Consider the following 23,658-nt stretch of genomic DNA (forward strand, 5'->3'; position numbering starts at 1 on the left):
ATCAAAATCTCAGAAAAGATAGATAATGAGCAAGATCTATGCATAATAAAGAGGTTATATTGCATCCATTGACTAATCTCTAAATCACTTGGCTATCTTTCTGAGCTGAGTGTGATCAAGCATGGAATATGTGTTCACAGTATTATTTTGGTTTTAGATGTGTTCATGAATGAGCAAGATCCATAGATATTACTATAACCTTGCATCTTATTGGCTGAGCTTGTTTATCTTCTTGGAAGCCATATTTCTGATCCAGTTTTGATCAAACTTGAAATGTGGGCTTATATCATGAAGATCTTTGAGGGTTCAGTAATGAGTGAGATCACTGCATCTTAATGATCCCAATTTTGCATCCCAATTTTGATCCAGCTTGGAATACATGCTTGCATCCTGAATATCTAAATAAAATTTGATGAGCCCGATCAACACATACAAATTAGGTAAACTTAGTCTGATTGGATGAGCTTGTTTCCAGTTCGGAGGCCATATTTCTAATCTGATTGTGATCAGACTTAAAATACATGTTTTATATAATCAGGATCTTGGACAATGAGCAAGATTCATGTATATGAATGAGGTGGGCTTGTATTTAATTGGATGACTTAGATCAAACTTGAAATATGGGCTTATATGATCAAGATCTGGATTGGCTTGATAATGAGCAATATCTATGCATATTAATGATGTAATCTTACATCTGATTGATGGAGCTTGTTTACCACTCTGTAAGCTGTGTTTCTGGTATGATTTTTATCAGTCAAGATCTTGGTCAGTTTGGATAATGAGTGAGATCATTGGTTATCAATGTGGTGTTCTTATATCTGATTAACTATACTTATTACCAAACAGAAAGACCCAGTTTGATGAAAGTTGGAATATGGGCTTCTATCATGAGGAACTTGGGTATTTTTTAATGTGAGCAGGATCCACACATATGAATGACGTGATCTTGCATCTGATTGGTTTGGCCTGCTGCTTCTCTTGAAGACATATTTCTGACCTGATTTTTTTTCTCATCAGACTTCAAATATAGATTAAATAATTAAGATCTAATATGGGTTCTGTAGTGTACAGTCTGTACTTTAGTCCAGATTTTATCAAACTTGGTGAATAAATTTTCTAATGGTGCAAAAGTTTTGTAGGAGTTTTGTTGTAGCACATTTTGTTGTGGCCAGCATGAAATGTAACTATTAAGATTAGATTCATCTATGGGCTAGGCTCACAATAAATTGGTAGCTTGCAATGGTTAACCTCTCTTGTTTGGAGGAACAATCAGATTTTAATCAGGACCCACTAGGATTATGGTGTGACAGATATGATAATGTAGGGTCAGGTGGAGGAAATGACAAAGTGGAGACAAGCCAGAAACAAATTTTGGGAAGTCTTAGGGCATTTGAAATGAGTGTCATAAAATTATATTGTCCTTGAAAATCATTAATAAAGACAGACTAGGGAGAATTATTCTGACTTTAATGTGAATATTAAAAGTTTAGCAGTTAGAGAAAGTTAGTCTGCAACCAAATTACGGTTGATGACCCAAAGAGGTTGGAGAGAGTGAGGGAAAAGAAACACAGCAATATTTATGTTATTAATTACTGATCTGGGCAATAACACTGGGGTTAATCATCTCCTAGATAACAATAACCAAAGCACAATGACAGGTTTGGGGTATCTTATCACTATCACTCATCTCTCCCTTGTTGATTTAAATCATTTTCATTGCTCTATGGACTGTATTTTTTATATTATTTTGGACAATGTTGCAAAATAACTTTTGTTCTTAAGTTTCTTAACCAAACTTTATGGCTTGCACTTTGGGTCAGGTCGTAGCCATGATAATCGTGGTAAATCTAATAAGAAAATTGTGGTTTCTACCCAAAAGCTTTATTTCAGGGCCTACTGTCAGCATAGGTCCAGATCACTGAGACCCATTGGTCAGTGATCAACTCTACCACAGTAGTGCCTGCACAAATACTATTACAAATGTGACAGGAACATAATGTGCCATTTATGTCATGTATGGCACTCTTGTCAGCTGATGATCATGTGACTAACCTGAGCATTTTGATGTGGCAGGAGGGGATTGAAATATGATACTTGCAGATTTTTCTTAATTTTGTAGATGTTGAATTACTTTTGTGGACTTGCAATTGATGTTTCTTCACAGTGACTTGCAGATTTCTTTGCTTTAATTCCTACCCTAACCCCTAAAATATGTTTCTGTTCTTTGTTTATTGTTATGCTTTGCATTTTGACCATATAATAATAGCATCCATTTTTCATGAACACATTTCATGTTCTCTAATCTGGTAACATCTTTTATTGGTAGTTTACATGGATTTACTATTCAGGTGTTTCTGCACTTAATCTGTGTGGAGCCTTGGTGGTGCAGAGGTTAAGGCTTTGGATATCTGGCCAGAAGGGTTCAGGTTCAATTCCCAACTTCAGATGAACCTAGATTGGATACTGTGGTATGTCCTTGAGTAAGGTACTGTGTACTAATTGTTTTTGCACAATGAAAAAACTTCATATTGTACAAAAATGAAACAAAACCAAACCTAATATTGCAGGATGAAATAGCAAGTGATGTGCTCAGGTTGTATCTTTAATGATACATGTAATGGGTCAAAGTCCATGGTTTAAGATTTTTCGTTTTTCCCCCACTGTTTGTTATTTACAGATTAATGTTAATTGATTTGTTAGTTGCTCTCCACAAGGACAATCATAGGAAATAAGTCATGTGCCTTCTGCTGACAGGTAATCAGTAAGGGTTTCATCTGGCTGTGGGATCATCTGTTGTTTCTAGATAATTCCAATATCCTTCCTGTCCATTGCCCTTCTTGTGAATAATGAGATGCTGATAAGAAATCCTTTGTTCAGAGTTTTATAAATTAAATAATTGTGTATTGTTTATGGTGGGACAAAGAATCTTGTATATCTCTTTACAACTTTCATGGTAATGGCTTTTGTTATTCCTTGTTTAAGACCTTAACCTGTTCACACATTCTAAATAATTGCATGCAGCAGTGAAATTACATTTGTACCTGTCTTCAATTTTACCTTGGAAGGCGGTGTGGTATGTGTCTGAGAAATTGGGAATGGCAGCAAGATCAGAAATAAAACAAGAACACAAGACAAAGTTAGCAGATGAGCAATTTGTTTAGTCCAGATGTTTAACATTTTTGAAAGTCAGACCTTGCAGAGTGCAATGACTATAAACATTGACATAATGATGTAATGCACAGTTGATGATGTCATGAGTCATGAGCACATAATTTGCATATTTACACAGAATGGCACTTACTTGAGGTCGTCATTTTTTTCTGGCATGGGCTTTAAACTTTAAAATTTGTTTCGAGTCTCATGGGAATGGTGTTGTAAACAAAGCTTTGATAGAGTCAGTCGTGATAGATGTCCAAATTGCCTGCACTGTTTCACTAGATCTTGGCGAGATTTGATTCCATGAAGAGATCTTCTAAGTTTGATTTTGAAAATGTGCCTACATTTTCAGTTGTGCTGGAGTCAGATCACAGTGATGGTCATTCAAAATTGTTTATATTATTTTCCTGTTCTACACATTTTCAGTTGTACTGGGGTCAGGTCACAGTGATAGCCATTCAAAATTGTTAATATTATTTTCCTGTTCCACACATTTTCAGTTGTACTGGGGTCAGGTCACAGTGATGACCATTCAAAATTGTTAAAATTATTTTCCTGTTCCACACATTTTCATTTGTGCTGGAGTCCGGTCACAGTGATGGCCATTCTAAATTGTTACAATTATTTTCCTGTTCCACACATTTTCAGTTGTGTTGGGGTCAGGTCACAGTGATGGTCATTCAAAATTGTTAATATTATTTTCCTGTTCTACACATTTTCAGTTGTACTGGGGTCAGTTCACAGTGATGGCCATACAAAATTGTTAATATTATTTTCCTGTTTCCACGCATGAGATTATGCCAGATTATGGCAAGGTGCATTGTTATCTTGAAATATGAAATTTTAATTTGCAAAATGTTTTGCAATGACCAGCCATAAATGAAACATAAGAGTATTCATGTACTTCTTGCTTGTAGTATCTCCTGTGATTTTCACCAAAGTACCCAATTCTTGATACATATTTCATTAGCTATAGTACATGTACAAGTCACATGGATCATCTAGGCTTTTAGCACCAACTATTTCAGTAATGGGTGTCATTCTTTAGAATTTGATTCTACATACCTTTACATGGCAAGTATTCACTTCATTTGGATTCGTATACATATTCCTTTGGAAGGTAATTATTTAGATGCCCCGAGAGATGCATTCGGCAAAATCAATGTTAAAGTACATTGACATTTTTGGACAAAATGAACCTAAACGTGTGATCCAATACAATCTGGATTGAATGTTGCATGCTGTGATGTCATAGTGAAAGCTATACATATTGATAAATTCGTACAACCCTCGATTGTGATGATTCCACTCAACGCAATCATATTTTGACCCAAGTTTAGTACATGGCCACCATTGTAAAAGACCGTAGAGATTGATTATTTTCATCAGGAAGTTTCTTGATGACAGTTATGGCACAGATCATTCAAGAATAAGGATTTAATAGAAAATTGGTGTTAAATTTTAAAAGAACAATTTACATTTAATTTAAAATGAGTAAATGTGCATACATGACCCATCTGACTTGTACGATAACATATATACTGACTTATTGGTTGGGTTCAAGTGCAACTATGCAGACCCAGATCTACATTCGCATAATACATGTCATAGTAATCAGTAGAACAAACTTCATAGACCACGATCTGCCTGCACATAATGTAATGGTAGATCAGGGTCTATGTTGTTTGCATTTTAACTTGACTCGTACACGAGTATATACAGTAACCATGAATCCTGATTATGCTTTTTAACATCTGTATCCAGTTTATGATTTAAAACCCATACATTTATGGAGGTCAGTCGTGATGTTAACAATTTTGGTCTTATCATAGAATTGATATTTTCATTTGATAGGCACAAGCATTGTCGTTTGATAAGCACAAGCATTGTCGTTTCTTGAAATGATGATGGAATGATTGCTGGATTATCACTTAAGATACGTCTGGTGACATTGACTTTAAAATCAGCTCAGCTTAAAATAATCTTATCTCAACTGCATATGCCCCAAGAAGGAAGATAGTCATTGCTATCATTATTACCGGAAATATTTATATCCATATTTATGCATGGTTGTCAGTAATCATTATAAGGCCCTGTGGCTGATAATGTGCACACTGTATTATTTGAGCTATAAACCCATGCTTGATGATAAATTCATTTCCAATTTGTACAGAATTTTGTCATATTTCATTAGGATGCCTTTGAATATAATCCTCTCTGTTACTGTTTGTCCAGTTAGTTAGACTGGCCACCAGGTTTTATCATGATAAAGAAGGACCACAGTATTTAATGGTATAGACCCAGATCTGCCATTCCATAATACATTGAGATCATGGTCTGTGTGGTTTGCTTGTGATCATAAAACAAATAGCATAGACTGATATGTTGTCGCATTATGCCAGCCCATTTTGATGTCAGACTTAACTCAATGCCATAGATTTGTTTTGGATGTGTGTGTGTGTGTGTGTGTGTGTGTGTGTGTGTGTGTGTGTGTGTGTTTTAAAAATACCTTAAACTTACAAAAACAGTGTTGGCCATATCATGCCAAGAAAATTGGGCTCTCTGCCTCTTCCAAGGACTGACTGGTCTGGGTGGGTATAGAACCTGCAACCCATGGATTATAAATTTCAGTGCTCCACCAGCTGAACTATCATGGCTCCCCAATGCCATCTACAGTTTGGCCTATATTATATATAGAAGAATAAACTTTGTAGGGATGAAATGTGACTGGCTTCACCACATGTTTCATTTTTATACACCCACCCCCTATACACTGTTATTATGTATAAATAGGGTTTAATGGCACATCAACACAGTCCTGGCTATGTTGTGAGAAAGCTTTGTTATTCCCCAAAAAGACAGGCAAAACAGGGTTACATAAATACAAAGTCAGATTTGCAGTATGAACAAGACACTCTTCTAAAATTATAAATCTAATCTTGACTGAAACATCATTAATGAATGAATCCCAAAAGGCAAAAGGCTGACATATTTTGCATTAAATCATGTTGTAAAACAATTATGGGTGCCCAAGCTTGCAACAGCATTCTACAACACATGAAGATACAATTATGAAAAGATGGGTCAGAAATAATCTGTGTAAGGTGGTCCATGTGTTTGCACTTATTCAATGTTACTGTCAGGGTGGCGGGTAAATGTGAAAAGTCCAGCATGTCAGTATTATTGAAAGGGCATTCTGGCCATTAGATCTTAGATCGTGTCTAAAAATAGGGACGTATATTTATTTTAGAGTGGCTTGTATTTTGTTATATATTAGTATGACCAAAACAAGGCAAGCGTTTGATTAAATTTTAGTTTGACTCTCTCACTCACTCATATAAACACCGTTACAGCAACTAATGATCACTAAGAGTCCATTTTCAGTATTTTATTACCAATCATATTTATCTATTTCATCTTGCCATTTAAGTCTTTGGATGCTTTAATTAGATTTTCTTTATTTAATTTGGATGATGTATTTTCCTTGGGAAGACAGCTATATCTATTGTACATCAAAAACAGTAGCAAACATCATCATTCTGAGATGGATGGTTATGGGACATTGGTATAAGGTAAAAAGTGCTACTGTTACTATTGGTATACAGTAGTCCCCCTCTTGAACGGCCCCCCTGACCAGCGGCCACCCGCTCCTTACGGCCAGAATCCGTTGGCACCGACGAGTTTGTGTTCAAAAGTACCCCTCGCGAAAGGCCACCCGGCTAACGCGACCAGCGGCCAGCATATTAGTGCAAAATCATAAAATTTACCCCTCACAAGCGGCCGCATTTTATTTGAATATGTATCCAGAACCAGTATTGTATTCATAACGTGTGTTAAGTAATCCGATTTCTGTTTCCCGATGTCAGGTTTTCGTTACTGAAAGAAGTGTTGAGTAAAGTACATTTATCACTAAGGTTAATATTATATCATTTACGCCTCACGAGAAGCCAAATTTATTCCATAAAAACCGAGAAAGACTCAAATTTTAATCCATACAAAAGGGTACGTACATGTAATCCAATTAGCCTTACTACTGTGTTATCATAAGATGTCCGGTTTAGTCACTCTGATAATTGTTAAGAAAACAATTATCGAACAGTAGAAACAGCTGAGAAGTGGCAGTATCGATGTGCAATACCCAAGTCAGCAGGAAAATGGTTTAATGGCCTTTATGGCTTCCCTTAGTAAGATGTTGAGCTTGTTCACTTTGGTAATCAGTGGCTATTACCCCTGACAATAATTGTCAAAATTACGAATCCTAGCGGCCGCGAGGTCAAATCTTCGTGATGTTAATGGTACATATCGAAGCCGTTTTGGTTTCTCTCACCTAGTTTCAAGAAATGTATAAAAACAATAGGGTACCAGACTGCGACTAACGAATCACGTGACAAGATCACTTCCTTTAAAAATACACGGCAATTTGTTCAGATGCATACAAAATTGTTTTATTAGTATTGTAGTTGGCAACATGAATAACTTACTGCAAAAGATCAACATGTCATCGAGGAAAATAAAAATTCTCAGTTTAGAGGAGAACGTGAAAGTAATTAAACTGACGGGGGGGGGGGGGGGGGGGATCGTCGAGGATCCTTGCAGAAAACTAACGTCGGGAAGACTCAGATAAACAATATCGTGAAAGATAATGAAACAATTCTGCAGAAGTGGAAAGGTGAAATGGACGGAGAAAGGAAGATTGTTTGAGCCAGGAGACGTTTGTATCCTGATTTGAAACACAAGAAAAAGCAAAAATTTTGTCAGTTGAACTGGGATATGACGACTTTACCGCAAGTAACGGATGGTTGCACAGATTTCAAGTGCGACACAATATCAAGTATTCTGTCATTAGCGGCGAATCAGCTGATGTTAATAATGAAGTTGTCGAAGATTGGAACAAAAGACTAAACGATATATGCAGGGGATATGACAGCAAGGATATTTTTAATGTGATGAGACTGGTTTGTTTTTTAGACTGTTACCAACAAAGTGACGTGATGTGAACTGTAACATAATTATAAAGACAGTTTTATAACTGTATCAATGGTTATTCATAGCATTCTTTTGCAAATGATGACAAAGTTTGTTTTACATTTATTTCACATCATGCATGTAATTTTTTAATTAAAATATTAAATATTTAAAATTAAATGTACTTGTGACTTTTTTCATATGTATTTACCATTCGCATTTGTCATCCCCCTCTAGAAAGGCCACCCGCATTATAAGGCCACTTTCCTGCTGCATTAGGGGTGGCCTTATAAGAGGGGGACTACTGTATGGTGGGCATAAGATTTATGATGTGGTCAGTGTTTGATGTGTCATTCTCCATTTTTATTTAGCCATAGTCAGAACTAGTTCATTAAATGCAGGCAGGTGTTTACGATATAAAAAAACTGAATATTTGTTCTTTATATATACATACATACATACATACATATATATATATATATATATATATATATATATATATATATATATATATATATATCAACATGTTGAACTAATAGTACTGTTTATAAAGTACATAATAAAAACTCTGATTTTGAACAAGTAAACTTAACATATTGACTTTTGCATTAATCAATATGAAGTTTACTGGTTTTGAAACCTAGTATTCAGCTCAGTAGAGGTCAATACAAGTATATCATTTCAGAGTTTCAATTAAAATTGACCTCAATATGAAATTTAAAAAAAAAAAATGTTTTACAACTTTTCCAAACCAGATAGGACAACCAAGCATTTAAATGTCATTATTGTGAACAGAATATGTAACCAGTCTGAGTGTGTGTGTGTGTGTGTGATTTTGATTTATAATGTAGCTAAAACAATTTTTAAGTCATATTGCTTTGATGTCTTCAGTGTAGTCGTTAATATTGATGTCTAACAATGGGGCATCATGCAGGTGACATTTAGCATCATGTCCCAAACAGTCACTTTATCCTGACACCAGGCCAACCAGTCCTAACACTTACATCTTAATGCTGAGTGCCTAGAGAGACAGCTGTTAGTACCTTTTATTGCTAGTCTGTGGTATTAATCAGCTGGGGTTCAAACCTGCAACTTCTCACATCTGAGGCAGACGCTCTAATCATTATGTCACCAAAGTGGTCTATAACCAGTCTGAAGAAAGGGATCAGATTACACAGGGACCAGTTTAGGGAAGTTTCTCTAATGTGATAAGTAAATTCATTATGATAAACCTTCTCTCCCTCCCCTCTCCCAGGTCTTTTATAAAATTTGGCAACTGTTTACTAATAATATCTTTGTCAAATACTATAAGCCTATCCCCTACTTGTTGGGTAACTTTTTTAGGCTTGTCCTCTGGTCTTGTCATGGAAAGAATTACAATGAATGAATGTAGAACTATTTGGTGCAAACTTTAACCAGCCAAGTCAGGATATATGTGGTTCCTTGTCATTGTCATAATATATTTTGCTGTTCTTTGCAACATTGTATCAATATAGTTAGATATTGCCTTCTTTTTTTTTGTATTTTGTCTTTATATGAAAAAATACTACATCGTCATGCCACATGAATGAGAAGCTTGATATCCCCTGAAATATATATGCTTTTAGTTGCTACCAGCTGATGTATGATATTCTTTTATCTCCAAGTTTTATCTAGAGATGGGGGTATGACAGATTGTCAGTCATCCAGATGTTATTTAGATTTGGAAGATTGGTACTAGACTAGGTTACATTCTCAATTTACTGTTTGAATTTAATCTTTTTTGAAAATATTAACAGCTGGTCAGGGGGACCATGAGACGGTCACCTTTATTATATCATAGGGTCAGGGCACAGAGTGTGTATGTACAGTGTGTCTTGAAGCAGAACAATGGGCTTCCTCTACAAAGCTCTCTAACTACAGTATACCATTTGTACTTGCTTACAAGTCGAGTCAAACTGCAAGAAACAAAGATCCTGATCTGTCGTAGCATAATGTGCCTGCAGATCAGGGTGTATGTTGTTTGTTTTACTGATTAGTCATCACAGACTGCACAGATCCAGATCTGCCTATGCTTTATGCAATGGCAGATCTGGGTCAGAGCAGTTTGTAGTTGGGCTTATCTTATAAGCAAGTATAGTTGGTACCATTGTTTCTTTTTTAACCTTGATTACAAATATGGGCTTGGCTCAGGTTGTTTTATTATTGCTGTTTAATGAATTTGATTTATTTTAATAACTGGTTGTTTTATTATTACTGTTTAATGAATTTGATTTATTTTAATAACTGGTTGTTTTATTATTACTGTTTAATGAATTTGATTTGATTTTAATACTGGTTGTTTTATTATTACTGTTCAATGAATTTGATTTATTTTAATAACTGGTTGTTTTATTATTACTGTTTAATGAATTTGATTTGATTTTAATAACTGTTTGTTTTATTATTACTGTTTAATGAATTTGATTTGATTTTAATAACTGGTTGTTTTATTATTACTGTTCAATGAATTTGATTTATTTTAATAACTGGTTGTTTTATTATTACTGTTTAATGAATTTGATTTATTTTAATAACTGGTTGTTTTATTATTACTGTTTAATGAATTTGATTTGATTTTAATAACTTGTTGTTTTATTATTACTGTTTAATGAATTTGATTTGATTTTAATAACTGGTTGTTTTATTATTACTGTTTAATGAATTTGATTTGATTTCAATAATTGGTTGTTTTATTATTACTTTTGATTTTAATAATTGGTTAATGAGAACCGTTTTTGATGTTTTGTATCATTAAATATCCTGGTTCTGTGTTTTTATGTTCCACTGCTTGCTGTGAGGACACCTTGATTTGGTCATGTCCATTTTATCAACCTGTCCATTCTTCAGTCCTTAGAAGCTTGTTAGCAAGATTGCTCCAAACCAGGGGTGGGCAAACTACATCCCGTGGGTCACATGCGGCTCGCCAAGGGCTTTCATGTGGCCCGCCAAGGGTTTTCATACAGCCTAGAAACAAGTCATCATTTGCACTGACTCTGTTTATGTTACTCTGTTTATCAAATAAATGTGCTTCTTTTGAAGTTTAAGTTTAAGTTTTCAAATATTAACAACATATTAACAACTGAAAATTAATTAGATGTTATTTAGAAAAACCTTTTGTTTTTGCTATTTCAAATATTAATTATTTTACATTGTGTATGCGGCACTTGCACTGGAAAGTTTGCCCACCTCCGCTCCAAACCATTCAATGTAATCAAATTAAATTCCAATGTACATGTGTAAATAACCTGATTAGATTTTCAGACTTTTACTGCAATTTTTACACATTTTGGAACTTTGATATTAGATCTCGTTAGCATGATTTTGCAAAAATACCACCCAATGTCGAAAGTGAAATTTGGTATGTTATGATCATATAAAACCTTGTTCAGTTTTCAGCACATTACAAAACATTTCAGTTTGTACAAACTTGTACAGTTTTAAAGCTTTGACTTTTTGAGAGAGGAAAATCTTTGGATAATGAAGCCAGAAGCATTTGAAGTACACAGAGGAAATTTGATAGGCATATTTGTATCAAGACATAGATACCCTGACTATTTTGTAAAAATTGCTCGAACAGCAAATATTTAAAGTTTTTTCACATTTTTAAACGTGTTGAACTTTTACTAAAACTTTTTAGTACGAGTATGCAAAAACCACTTCAAACTGAGTCTGCATGTTTGCATGCATATTTAGATGACACGGTAAGATTTTTCATGCCATTATAGCAGTAATGTAAAAATCACAGTCTTATTAGAATATACATTAGAATATGGTTGCCTGGTGACTCTTATTGTTCTAATGGTGATAAAAGATGAGGACTGTATAAAGAGGATCTTGGATTAGTGTTCCGCTCAGTTTAGATGAAGTGAACACAAATGTAGGATACTATTTTTCTTGAGCCTGTGTTAATTGGAATAAGACATTAGTCACTTTTTCACTATTGATATCATTGTCAGTAGTTCCTTAAGAATTTGGTTAAAGTTTTTCCGAACTGCTTTCATCATTGTCGTGTCATGAAATGCATGTCCTTGCTTTCTTGTTGTACTCTGCCAGTGAAAATTGCAGGGTATTATAGTTAACTTTCATTTGTTGAGACAATTTGGGGGTGTAGTGATGGCATCAAGTTTGGTTTCTGTGTGATAACTTAAGTTCTAGTGAACAGAATTCAGTTCAACTTGGTACATGTGTTCTCATTAGCCCAAAGAAGAATTCTATTGATCATGGAGAAATTATCTCCAAATTCAATGTCATTGTTTTTAAAAATAGATTTTGCTTGTGGATTTCAAATGTTGTCAAATGATAACCACCTAAATTCTACAGAACACAAAATATAATGAAATTTAACATTTAATTCACTTGGCTCCATTAGGAACCTGTTTGATTTAGGAGTCAGTAGTGCCAAGGTCAAGGAAGAATTCTATTGATGTGGAGTCATTATGTCCAAGGTCAAGGTCACTGATTGCAGTCTAGATTTTGATAATTGGTGAAAGTTTATGATGGTTTAATTGTTGTATGGTAAAGTTTGCTGTGCCTTATTTATATCATGCAACTCAATTAGCAGCATAGGATATATATTTGCTTACAAGTCAATCTTCAAAGCAACATTGACCCTGTCCTGTCATTGCATAATGCGGAAGCATATCAGGGTCTATATTTGTTGTACTGATTACTCCTAACAAACAGAATAGACCCACATCTTCCAGCTCATTATGCAGCATCAAGTAGGAGTCTGTTTGGTTTGGAGTTGGATTCAATTTATAAGCAAGTATATACGGTAAAAATACAAAGCTAACATTCACAGATCTTCAACTGCAAGATTATGAATTGCCTTCTAAATCCATCACAATGTCTGTATAATACTTAACATATTAACTATTGCTCGCAGTAAATATGATTATAATTGAATGGAAAAAACCCATAATAAATACAGGAATGCTTTTGTATAAATTGCCTCTTACATACTAATTACTAGAAAGCACTCCATGCTTCAAAGCCTAACTTGACAGAAAGCAATGGAACTGACACATTGCATGTGCCTTTGGAGATGGTAGTTCTTAGAGAAATCAGAAAGCTGCCAAGAATAATAACTTTTGCTTCCTCTTTGGTTTTTACCTGATGTTTGAAGTGGCAAAAATACATTAGGTAATTTTGTCCAGATGTTGCATTCATTGACTGATGAATGACTAGTGTTCTGCTTGATGCGGTTGAGATTTCAGGTTATTGCGGGGGATCTGCTTGTGTCAGTGCCAAAAACTGTTTCCTAAAATTTAAGGAGGGAAGGGTTCACTTGTAATTAGAGTCAAAATTAAATTTACATGTTAACACCTGATGCTCAACATTAATACTAGTGGACTGTTGACCAATAATTCTGTGAGCTAATTTGGGTTTTACATCAGCAACAAGAGGTGCAAGCACAATAGTGAATCATCTTTTTATCTGTCCACCTGACTTCAGTCTGACCATTCAGTTCATATATGTAAAGTTCTGCAGCTTTACAAAGACTTGGAAGCCTTTATATTGGTGAATTGTCTAGTGCATAGGAATGTGCCTTTCAAAGGTTTCATTTTTTTTACACTCCAATTTATTTTGATGAGTTGCTGCCCTTTTTACATCAGTTGTGAATCTCCACAACTGTGGATTTGTTTAAGCATCATAGCTCATGAACTACCCAACAGTTCTGATGCAGTTTGGTGTGTTCATTATCTCATAGACCAAGGGATGCTTGGGGGGGGGGGGGGTAGTTGCATCATTTCCAGTTTAGATAGAGTTATTGCCCTTTTCAGCTTCATATCTTTGCATGAGTTGCTAGTTGTAAAACTGACACCGCTTAAAGCCATTTAGCAGATTCTGATGCAGTTTTAGTTTTAACATTGTCTCATATCACAGACCTAAGTGTTGCTGTTATGTGTTTTGTTTTGTCTACTCCATTTTTAACTCTACTGATCATACACCACAAGAGTTTATGGAACCATCAGTTGTCTGCCATCCAAAGTCTGATATCTGTCCCACATTTCGCAGCAGATGGTTATCACTACTCCTCATAAACTACTTGTCTTGCTGTAAGACTTGACACATACAAATATCCCATGGTCTGATTTGTCCTAAATGATACTTGTGCAGCACAGATATCCAATATAGCAGCCACAGCAGCCATCTTAAAAATCTTGTTATTTGTTACTCCAGAATGGATGGTTACATCCTGCAGCATGAGGTCATCACTAATAGACATCTTTTGACCCTAACTAATATCTAGTTGGTCATAGATACAAAAGTTGCTGATCCAGGACTTACAAATTGATGCTAGCAAGTTCACTTACCAATTTCATTTCTGCACAATAAGTTGTCCATCATCTGCAGTTAATAACTTTGTTGATAGCTTGCACTTGGGATAAGGAAGAACCCTATTAACTTGCACTTAAAGCATGGAAGAGGTTTATTGCTTATGGGATTAAAAGGTCAGAGGTCAAGATCACTGACTTCCAGGAATGACCTTAGCAAACAATGGGCCCAATCATTTTGGCAGGGCCCCCTGAATTTATATGTGGGGCCCCCTGTAAAATAAACTTTGAAGCAAATTTTATATGATATTAAACTTAAAAGTTTCTTCCATCACTTTTACTTTCTCTCTATTGATATCTTTTTAAATTACTAACACGCGAGGGCCCGATTGGGCCAAATTGGTCCAATCAGCCTAAGGCCAGCCCTGCTGACTTCTATAGAATAAAAATGGTTTTGCATTATAACTTTAATTTTATACCATGTAACTGGACCAGAATTTCTGGATGGCATGAGCTTATGGTAATAGAGAGATCTATAGAGCATATCATGTTGTGGTTAGAGGTCATAATCAGGGTACTCTAATAAGAAAATAATGGTTTCAGCACAATTATTAGCCTGCCTATTTTGACCAAAGGTTGAGTTCATTGAGACCCATAGGTCAGTGACCTCTAGATACAACCATACCCTACCAGTGCCTACATAGAGGACTATTAAACAAGAGGTAGGCATACCTTGTGTTATTAATGCTACTCTTGTTTTAATTTCATCCCAGATGCACCGGATTGTATCTTTCTTTACATACCCTGTATGAAAACTAGTAATATTACGTGATGTATAAACAATAAACCATGAAAGGGTGATATTTTTGTCATTGTCCAGTGCGCCTCTGCTTGCAGTGAGCACATTCAGGTTGTTGTGTTGTGGGGTTTAATGCCATTTTTCAGCACACAATAGGCTATGCATGGCGGCCAGTATTAATGGTGGAGGAAGAACCAGGGAAAACCCCGGGAAGAACCACCGACCAATGAGAAGCTACTGACAAGCTTTTTCACATACCCACATTGGCCGAATCCTAGACTTGAACCCACGCAGACAGAGGTGAGATGGCAGTGATCCATAATGGAGAGCGCTCTAGACCACGTGGCCATTCAGGTGTTTGTGTGTATAGACTGTAAAGCAATGTGCATACCATATGTACTCCTTTATAAGTCGATTCCAACTGTAAACTGTACAAACCCAGATCTACCATCGCTTAATATGCCAGCAGGTCTGGGTCTGTGCACTTTGTTAGGACAAATCAGTGGAACAAACAACATAGACCCTGGTCTGCAGTTGCATTATGCCGTGGCTGATCAGGATCTTTTTTGTTTACAGTTTGACTCATGCAACCCAAAACATGGACAATTTCATAATTATTTTTAAGATTTTATAATTCAGAATTAATATGTAGTCTAGTTTTCTGCCTAATCTTAACTTTACACATTGAATTGGATTGTTCATGAATTTTTAAATGGTGATGGAGAAAAAAGGACAAAAATTAGTTGTCAATGTCACATTAGTTTGATCATTGATTATTTATAATTACTATGTCCTTCCCTAAAAATTACTTCATTTGTATCATTGATTTTCAGTTATTTTACTCGCTTGCATCACATCTGCATTGCATTGCAATAAAGTGAAACTAAATGATTCACAGACATCAATTTTTAGTTGATCTTTGATTCATCATTATGTCATTACCATAGTTATCTGCTAATAGATCCATGCATGATGATAAGCCTATGTCCAACTTTTACCAAATTCTGTTAGATAGTTACCAAGCACTGTATATACTTGCATATAAGTCAGATTCAACTGCAAGTGCATGGACCCAGATCTGCCATTGCATAATGTACTGACAGAACTGTGTCTATGGAATAATCAGTAGAACAAACGACTTAGATGTTATCTGTCAGTGCATTATGTGATGGCATATCAGGTTCTATGTTGTTTGCAGTTGGGAGTGAGTAAATATGGTGTATATTTTGTCTAATGAAAAGGACACTGCTCCTGTGGCCTAAGTGGTTAGAGCAGCCACCTTGGATGCAGGAGTTAGTGGGTTCAAAGCCCGGCTGAGTCATACCAAAAACCTATTAAAATGGTACCTACAGCTGCCTCCCTAGGCACTGAGCATTAAGAGGTTAGTGTTAGGACTGGTTGGCCTGGTGTCAGGATAATGTGACTGGGTGGGACATAAAGTCTGCAGCATTATGTCCCAGTGCTAGACATCACTATATACTGCCACCCTGCAGACATCATAGCGATATGACTAAAGAAAATTTAAAACTGCATTAAAAATCCAAATCGCACTCTTTTTTTTATACTAGAAAAGTTATTTGGCTGGCATTCTGGTTTCATCTTGGGAACAGTACTGCACATCTGATTTTTCATCTTGACCTTCTTTTGATGTGTTCTGGTGACCTATCTTATTACCATAATCACAAAAAAAATTATTAGCCAATACCTTTATGTTTGGGAGACAGAGCAGTGTGGCTAATGAACATCAAGGTGTGCCAGATGATTTGATTCACTTTCACATTCACATTTCAGAAAACTGCATTTCCAATGGCTAATTCAAAGGTCACCAGAACATGACAACTATGTGGTCAATGTTTGACCTTAACATAGGACAGTGTCCTAATTTTAATCATATTGATGTGCCATAAAAATTAATATGATTTGATATCATATATGATAGAAATCTGCTTTGAATGGTATAGTGTATTGTTTTGAATTAAATGCAAATCTTTATTTTTTGTTTTACATTTATTTTGCATTGAGGTAACTTTGATTAAATGTGACTACTTAGCATTTTTTAACATCCTTTATTATTTCCCATTTAGGTCACAGCTACACATAGTTAAGCATATAATTTAGCATGGCTTATGATTTATGTATCAATAAATTGTATTTAACCTGTAGATCATAATCCTGCAACAGAAACATATAATTTACCATAAGTAAGATCATAAAGTTTTTAGTCAGGGTTTACAGTTAGGAACAAAGAATTGACACAGACTGCTGCTGATACCTGTTTAGAATCAATCCACTACTGGTACTTATATGTATAGTATATTCTTTCCTACCTGAGTGACTTTTCCTATTAGGGACAGAATTATCAGTCTAATCAGTTATGTAGCCCCTGCTTGAGGGCATAAGAATGTAACATTTGACAGAATTGACAGAGTGGAAATAGACTCAGGTTGTTAGTGTACAGGCCATATCAATTTATAGTTATGTCTGTGTTCACATATTTTGGGATCATGAAAGATGGAATGCTTAAAAATGGATTGATATTTTGAAAATTTGTTGAACACTTAACAGATAGACTGAGACACAGGTAAGTAGAACTTAGGTCAAGGCTTAACAGAGGTAATGGAGAGAGGTTGTCAGTACAGAGACAATATAAATTTATAGTTGATATCATTGCTTATTAATGCCAAGATTCCTTCACATGAAATGCATTGAATGGATCTGTATTTAGAAAAGGGATGTAGGTTAGGAGAAAGGATTATTTGTTAAAGTCTGTTGGAGATCAGCACCTGAAAAATAATGGACAACTTAATGGCCTGTATTCTTACACTACCCTTCATATGTGTGCACTGTTACAAGGGATCTTCTGTCAGAAAATGGTGTTGAGCAAGTTAACAACTACCTATTAGGTGAGAAGCACTTATTTTTATGTAGAACATGTCAGCATGTCCAACAATCCAGTGGTAATAGCAAAGAATCTGGATTCAGGAAGCAAGGTAGATGAGAATCACTATTTGTTTCATGTCTGATTTCTGTTGAAATGTCTACAGGGGATCCTATTTGCCAAAGTTGTGTTAGACAAGTTATCAGACTGTTAGGTATGCAGTGCTAGTGTGAGGCTTATGGAATGTTTAAGCTTTATTTTCTGAACCTTGTGTACTGAAGGACTTGTTGTTTAGTGTAGTTCCTGTTTTCCAGTGGCTCATTTATTATCTTTAGGTATTTACTTGGTAAAGGTCCTTGGCTTTGGTTATTAGAAAAATTCTTAACTAAGGAGGAGAGATATAAAGGAAGGAATTTATTTGAACAGTTTTCAGGTTAAATTGTTACTTTGTTATATTACAACTTATTTTGGTTATTTTCATCTTGAATGACATTGATATATGTGATTTAGTTTATAAAAATAACATCATTATAATCTAATTATTTTGTAGGGTTTTTTTAAAGTTGATTTGAATTATTGGAAAGATTTTTTCAAGATGTGTTTTTTTAACTTGGTAATTGAACTTTTAAATATTTGGCAGTGTGAGTGTTTGTTTTGTGTGGGTTTAATGTAAATTTTTCAACACATGACAGAAAATACATGCTGGTCAGTGTATTTGGCAGAGAAAGAACCCTGGAATACCCCGGGAAGAACCATAAATCCAAGGGAAGCTACTGGCAAGCTTTCTGATATAGTTACATTTTTTAGCTGAGACACAAAACCATGCAGACAGAGGTGAGATGTGAGTGACCTGTAAAGGCAAGTGCTTTAGACCACTGTGCCTCCCAGGTCCCCCTGCTTTACAGTATGTACAAAAGCCAATGTACACAATTTTTTGGGACAAAATATTCATCTTTTCATTGGCATACTAGTTATCACATTCTGATCTATCACACCAAAATAAGACCGTGGTACCTTCTTTTTGAATATGAACATAAGTGGATTATTATCAAGTGTTAATATATGCCGTCTTCAACAGTGGTTCAACAATGCATTTGAAAGAGAAATTATTGTTATGACTTTTTCCATCAAGCATTCATAGAGGGTGTATTTTGGTCTAGCTTATATTCTTATTTCATAAAAAGAAACAAAATGCAATATATTTGACTCTTATTTACAAACCAGAATGCTTGTCTTCTTGGAGTAAGGGTTGGAATAAAACTGTGGTAACTAGGTGTAAACTGTGGTAACTAGGTGTAAACATCTTGATGAATCTACATGCTGTGCCATGAGATGCAAGGATCTTTGGTTGCCCTTGTATGTTAATATTTGTTCCTTTATGTCAAAGACAGATTACAGTAGTAATACATTATTAAATGATAAGGCCAGGGGCATGCCTTGTAAATTTGTTAAAAGGTTGAATGTGGGCTTACTAATGCTTACAGATTTCCTAAACAAAATGCCAAAATTGTGTAAAATCGGGATATGAGCTTGTGATAGTGATTGTTAAGAGAAATGGTACTGCTTTTGCTTTTAGTGAACTTAATACTCCACTGAAGTAAAATAAATTCTCGTCAGTTTAATAAAACCAAGTTTGTTAATTGTACACTTGTTTTTCAGATGCTAAACAACATTACCAATGACCTTGACCTTTTGCTCTCAGACATTTGCCACCTGTACCCATCATACAACGAAGAAGGGAGCTCTAACAAGGTGACACCAGCTGTCCCAATGAAGACCTTTTCGTAAGTTTGAATTGAGCTTTCTTTCATAGTTTTTACCTGACACAGTCAGTATTGTGAACCATGGACGAGTCCATATTCTTTGTTTTTACTTGACACATCAGTATTGTGAACTATGGAAGAGTCTATATAACTTGTTTGTACTTGACACATCAGTATTGCATACCAAGGAAGAGTCCATATTCTTTGTTTTTATTTGACACAATCAATATTGTGAACCATGGAAGAGTCCATATTCCTTGTTTTTACTTGACACATCAGTATTGTGAGCCAAGGAAGACTCCATATTCCTTGTTTTTACTAAACATTTTACTTTTACATACATTTTGAATCATGGAAGAGTCTTTATTCCAAGGTTTTACTTGACACAATCAGTAGTATTGTGAACCTTGAAGTGTCTTTATTTCACTGTGAGTAAACATTAATCATTGCAACTAAAAAAAAAACATTGGAATAAACAGAAAGTTGAATAAGATGAATCAAGTGACTTTTAAGAAATTGTCTGATAAATAGATGCCAGATAAAAGAGACTAAACTGTATTTTGAGTTTGCTAAGTCATACACTGTGCTTATACCATCTGATTACACTGGTACCATAACTGACATGCATAATGATTATTAATTAATTGGTGCTGTGCATCAAAGTGTTTCTCTATAAGCATTTAATCTGTCAGCTTTTTTAATACATTTTTTCACTAAGATCAGTAAGAGATAACCTGGTATCCTTGTGGGTTTTATTGATTGCTCAGTTCTCTCCTTATCTACACCTTCTGCACCACTCCAGTGGCCTAAGTGGTTAGAGACTGTCTGCCTCAGATATGGGAGGTCAAAGGGTTCGAACCCCAGCCATGTCATACCAATAACTTATAAAAATGGTACTAACGGCTGCTTCGCTTGGTGCTTGGCATTAAAAAATTAGTATTAGGCCTGGTCAGCCTGGTGTCAGGATAATGTGACTGGATGGGAAATGATGCTACATGTCTGCAGCATGATGCCCCAGTGCTAGACATCATTATAAACTGCCACATTGCAGACATCGTAGCAATATGACTGAAAAAAAAGGTAGAGCTAAGTTAAAAATCTAAATCATACAACACATATACACTTTTTATTATGACTATATTTCACAACATAACCCCATGTGATAGATCTTACTGCTCTTTCTAATGTTTCAAAGTATCTGTTCATGTGACCTAACTTGTCTAATAAGAATCAGCTTATTTCTTCTAAGATACAACATGGTCGATCTGTACAATGGGAAAAAGGATGAATCTCATAAACATATTTACTAACAATTGTATTATTAGTAGCTGTCAAGGAGTATGTAAGCATCTATTTATAGATCCTATGCAATTTTGTGTCCTTTAATATCTCTAAAACAGACCCTCGTCATATAGGCAAAATCTAACTTAGATAATAGCTACAATTTACAGCCATGAATAAAAATTGCAAAAATTAGATAAAATCATGTGCCAGGAGTTTTAAAAAATATAGATATACACAACACTGCAATAAGCATATAATAAGTACCATATTTTATTTATTGCACACAAATGTGTGATATGCATTCTGATTTTTGACCCAGCATGAGGTAAAAAACTAATTTATGATGTATCACATGCATGTAATATCCTACATTTCACAATCTTGGTGATTTCTCTCAGCTTTTGTTATGAAACAATATTCAGGATTACACACTGATCATCATTTGTTACATGATGTTTGATTGGTTTACAATAAAACAGTGCTTGACTATTTGCGTTATTTTCTGTCAGTGTCTAATACTTATACGTGGCTTTGAAAGCTTCTAAGGTCCAGTATTTATACATGCTTAGAATAGCATGACACCTGAAATACATCTCATAACCCAAACAGGCATCATCACAAGAAATCCCCCACAAAACTTAATTATGGGGCTACTTTCCAATAATAAAGTTGTTTGATGGGAAGTTTGGGCCCCACTGGGCCTGGCAACTTAAAACCCACCACCACCACCACCACCACCATTGCAGGGGTTGCATGGGCAGTTGCTAAGCCATAGATTTAAGCCATATAATGCATTGCAGTTGCAAAGCATTATATGACTTAAATGTATAGCTTAGAAACTGCCCATGCAACGGCAAACTGTAAACAAGTTTGCTTCCAAAACCTTCTAGGGGCATAATTATGGCTAAACCTCAAATACAAATTCAACTAAACATATTTTTTAATTATATTGGCATATAAAAGCTTTAACCAACACAGATTACATTTGAAAACAGCGTGCTGGTCAGTGGGGTATTGATCACAGTATGGTTATCAAGATGATTAAAATACTTGGATTTAAATTTGATACAATAATTTATTTGTTAGTTTAATGGTATGTATCAATCTTACCAAAATGCTGTCTTTTGCACAGCTTGAAGATATTTATGACAGAGTAGATTGTTATGCATATTTCATTTGTATTGTGTGCTTGACCTTAGTCCATAATTGAGGGTAGGAGTTTTTGCCTACTTGACTACCGGTAATGTAATTTTTTAAAAAAAGGATGTTTACTTGAATTTGTGTTTGAGATCTAGCCATGATTATGCCCCTAGAAGGTTTTGGAAGCAAACCTGTTTACAGCTTGCTGTAATTATCCATTGAGATGATTGAGTTTTGTTTTACAAAATGCTGTTGCAACATAGGTCAGGTGGGCATGTATGTAAAAGAGGTTTTGTCAGCAAAGTCTTCATTCCAATTTTAATACAAGTCCAGGATAAGTTTAATTGTGCTGAGATATATTTTGAGAGGAATCATTTAATTTATTCATTGGAATTACAAAGTGCTCATTGACTTTTCAGACTAAAACTCAAAATTGGGATTATTGAGGACTGTTTTAAAGATATCCTAGAATTCTTGGAAAATCTTTTTGGTCACTACAGTATTAGTCAGTTCCTTAAAGGGATTCTCGTTTCTAAAACATTTTAGTGTAAACTGCATATACTGATCTAATTAATTTCATTTGCAGTTTCACTAATCATCCTTTAAATTAGTGTAGGTTTTCGAAAAGAAATGCTTGAACAAGTGAATGAACAAGCATGTAGAAACAGTACGAGGGTAAGCATTCAATGAATGCGTAAACAAATATGAATGTACAAGAAAAGCAAGCAGAAAAAGAACGGTGAAACACAGGTATACCATGCATAATGTGCCTGCAGATGAGGGTCTGTGTTGTTTGTTCTACTCCTAACAGACACCACGGACTCGATCTACCAGCACATTATGCAAATTATGCAAAGCAGATCCTGGTCTTTGCAGTTTGCAGTTGGTCTCGACTTTTAAGCGAGTATATACAAAATGTATGCACATACAAATGAGGATAAACAAGAGGGATAAAAAAGAAAACATTACAGGAGTGTAAGGTTATAAGATCCAGTAATAAAAAAAGGTCTCATCAATTCACAGGGTGAGCTTTCATTTTATTTGTGGACATTTTAACTGTAGTGAAACCTGAGGAAGTGAAGTATGGTGGTTAGATGTATGACAGGTGCTGTTTTGAATGAAGGGTTTGCTTTCTTTAGACAGATCAATAAAGTAATCATCTTCTTAAGCTAGTCACCTAGGGTTGCACACAGTAAACTATGATGGTAGCTGTCAAGCCAATAATCTCCTAATTATTTAATCAGCTACATTGGGTGTTTATTTCATGTTGTTGTTGTTTTGTTTGTGCACCCCAATATGGCAGAGCATTGTGATTAAATAAGACAATTCTTGGTCAGCATAATAAACACCAGTCTAGGTTAAAGGTTTTAA

At 35.1% G+C, this 23,658-nt stretch overlaps 1 protein-coding gene across 4 annotated transcripts in view; it reads left to right on the forward strand.

The window, feature by feature from the left end:
- LOC149804938 (uncharacterized) overlaps positions 1-23,658 on the forward strand; it is a 210,103-nt gene that overhangs the window by 67,573 nt on the left and 118,872 nt on the right. For 3 of the 4 annotated variants that reach the window (XR_016417271.1, XR_016417275.1, XM_089945993.1), the window contains exon 3: positions 19,760-19,884. Coding sequence is in view for 2 of the 4 variants with exons in the window: in XM_089945993.1 (XP_089802119.1) it covers positions 19,760-19,884 (125 nt within the window). In the remaining 2 variants the exon portion in view is untranslated. Of the gene's footprint in view, positions 1-17,680; positions 17,804-19,759; positions 19,885-23,658 lie in introns of those variants that run through there. The other variant, XM_089946007.1, reaches the window with a different exon arrangement.

This window comes from Sinohyriopsis cumingii, chromosome 2 (assembly GCF_028554795.1).
Source record: "Sinohyriopsis cumingii isolate HCF-2022 chromosome 2, ASM2855479v2, whole genome shotgun sequence".
NCBI classification, from domain to species: Eukaryota; Metazoa; Mollusca; class Bivalvia; order Unionida; family Unionidae; genus Sinohyriopsis; species Sinohyriopsis cumingii.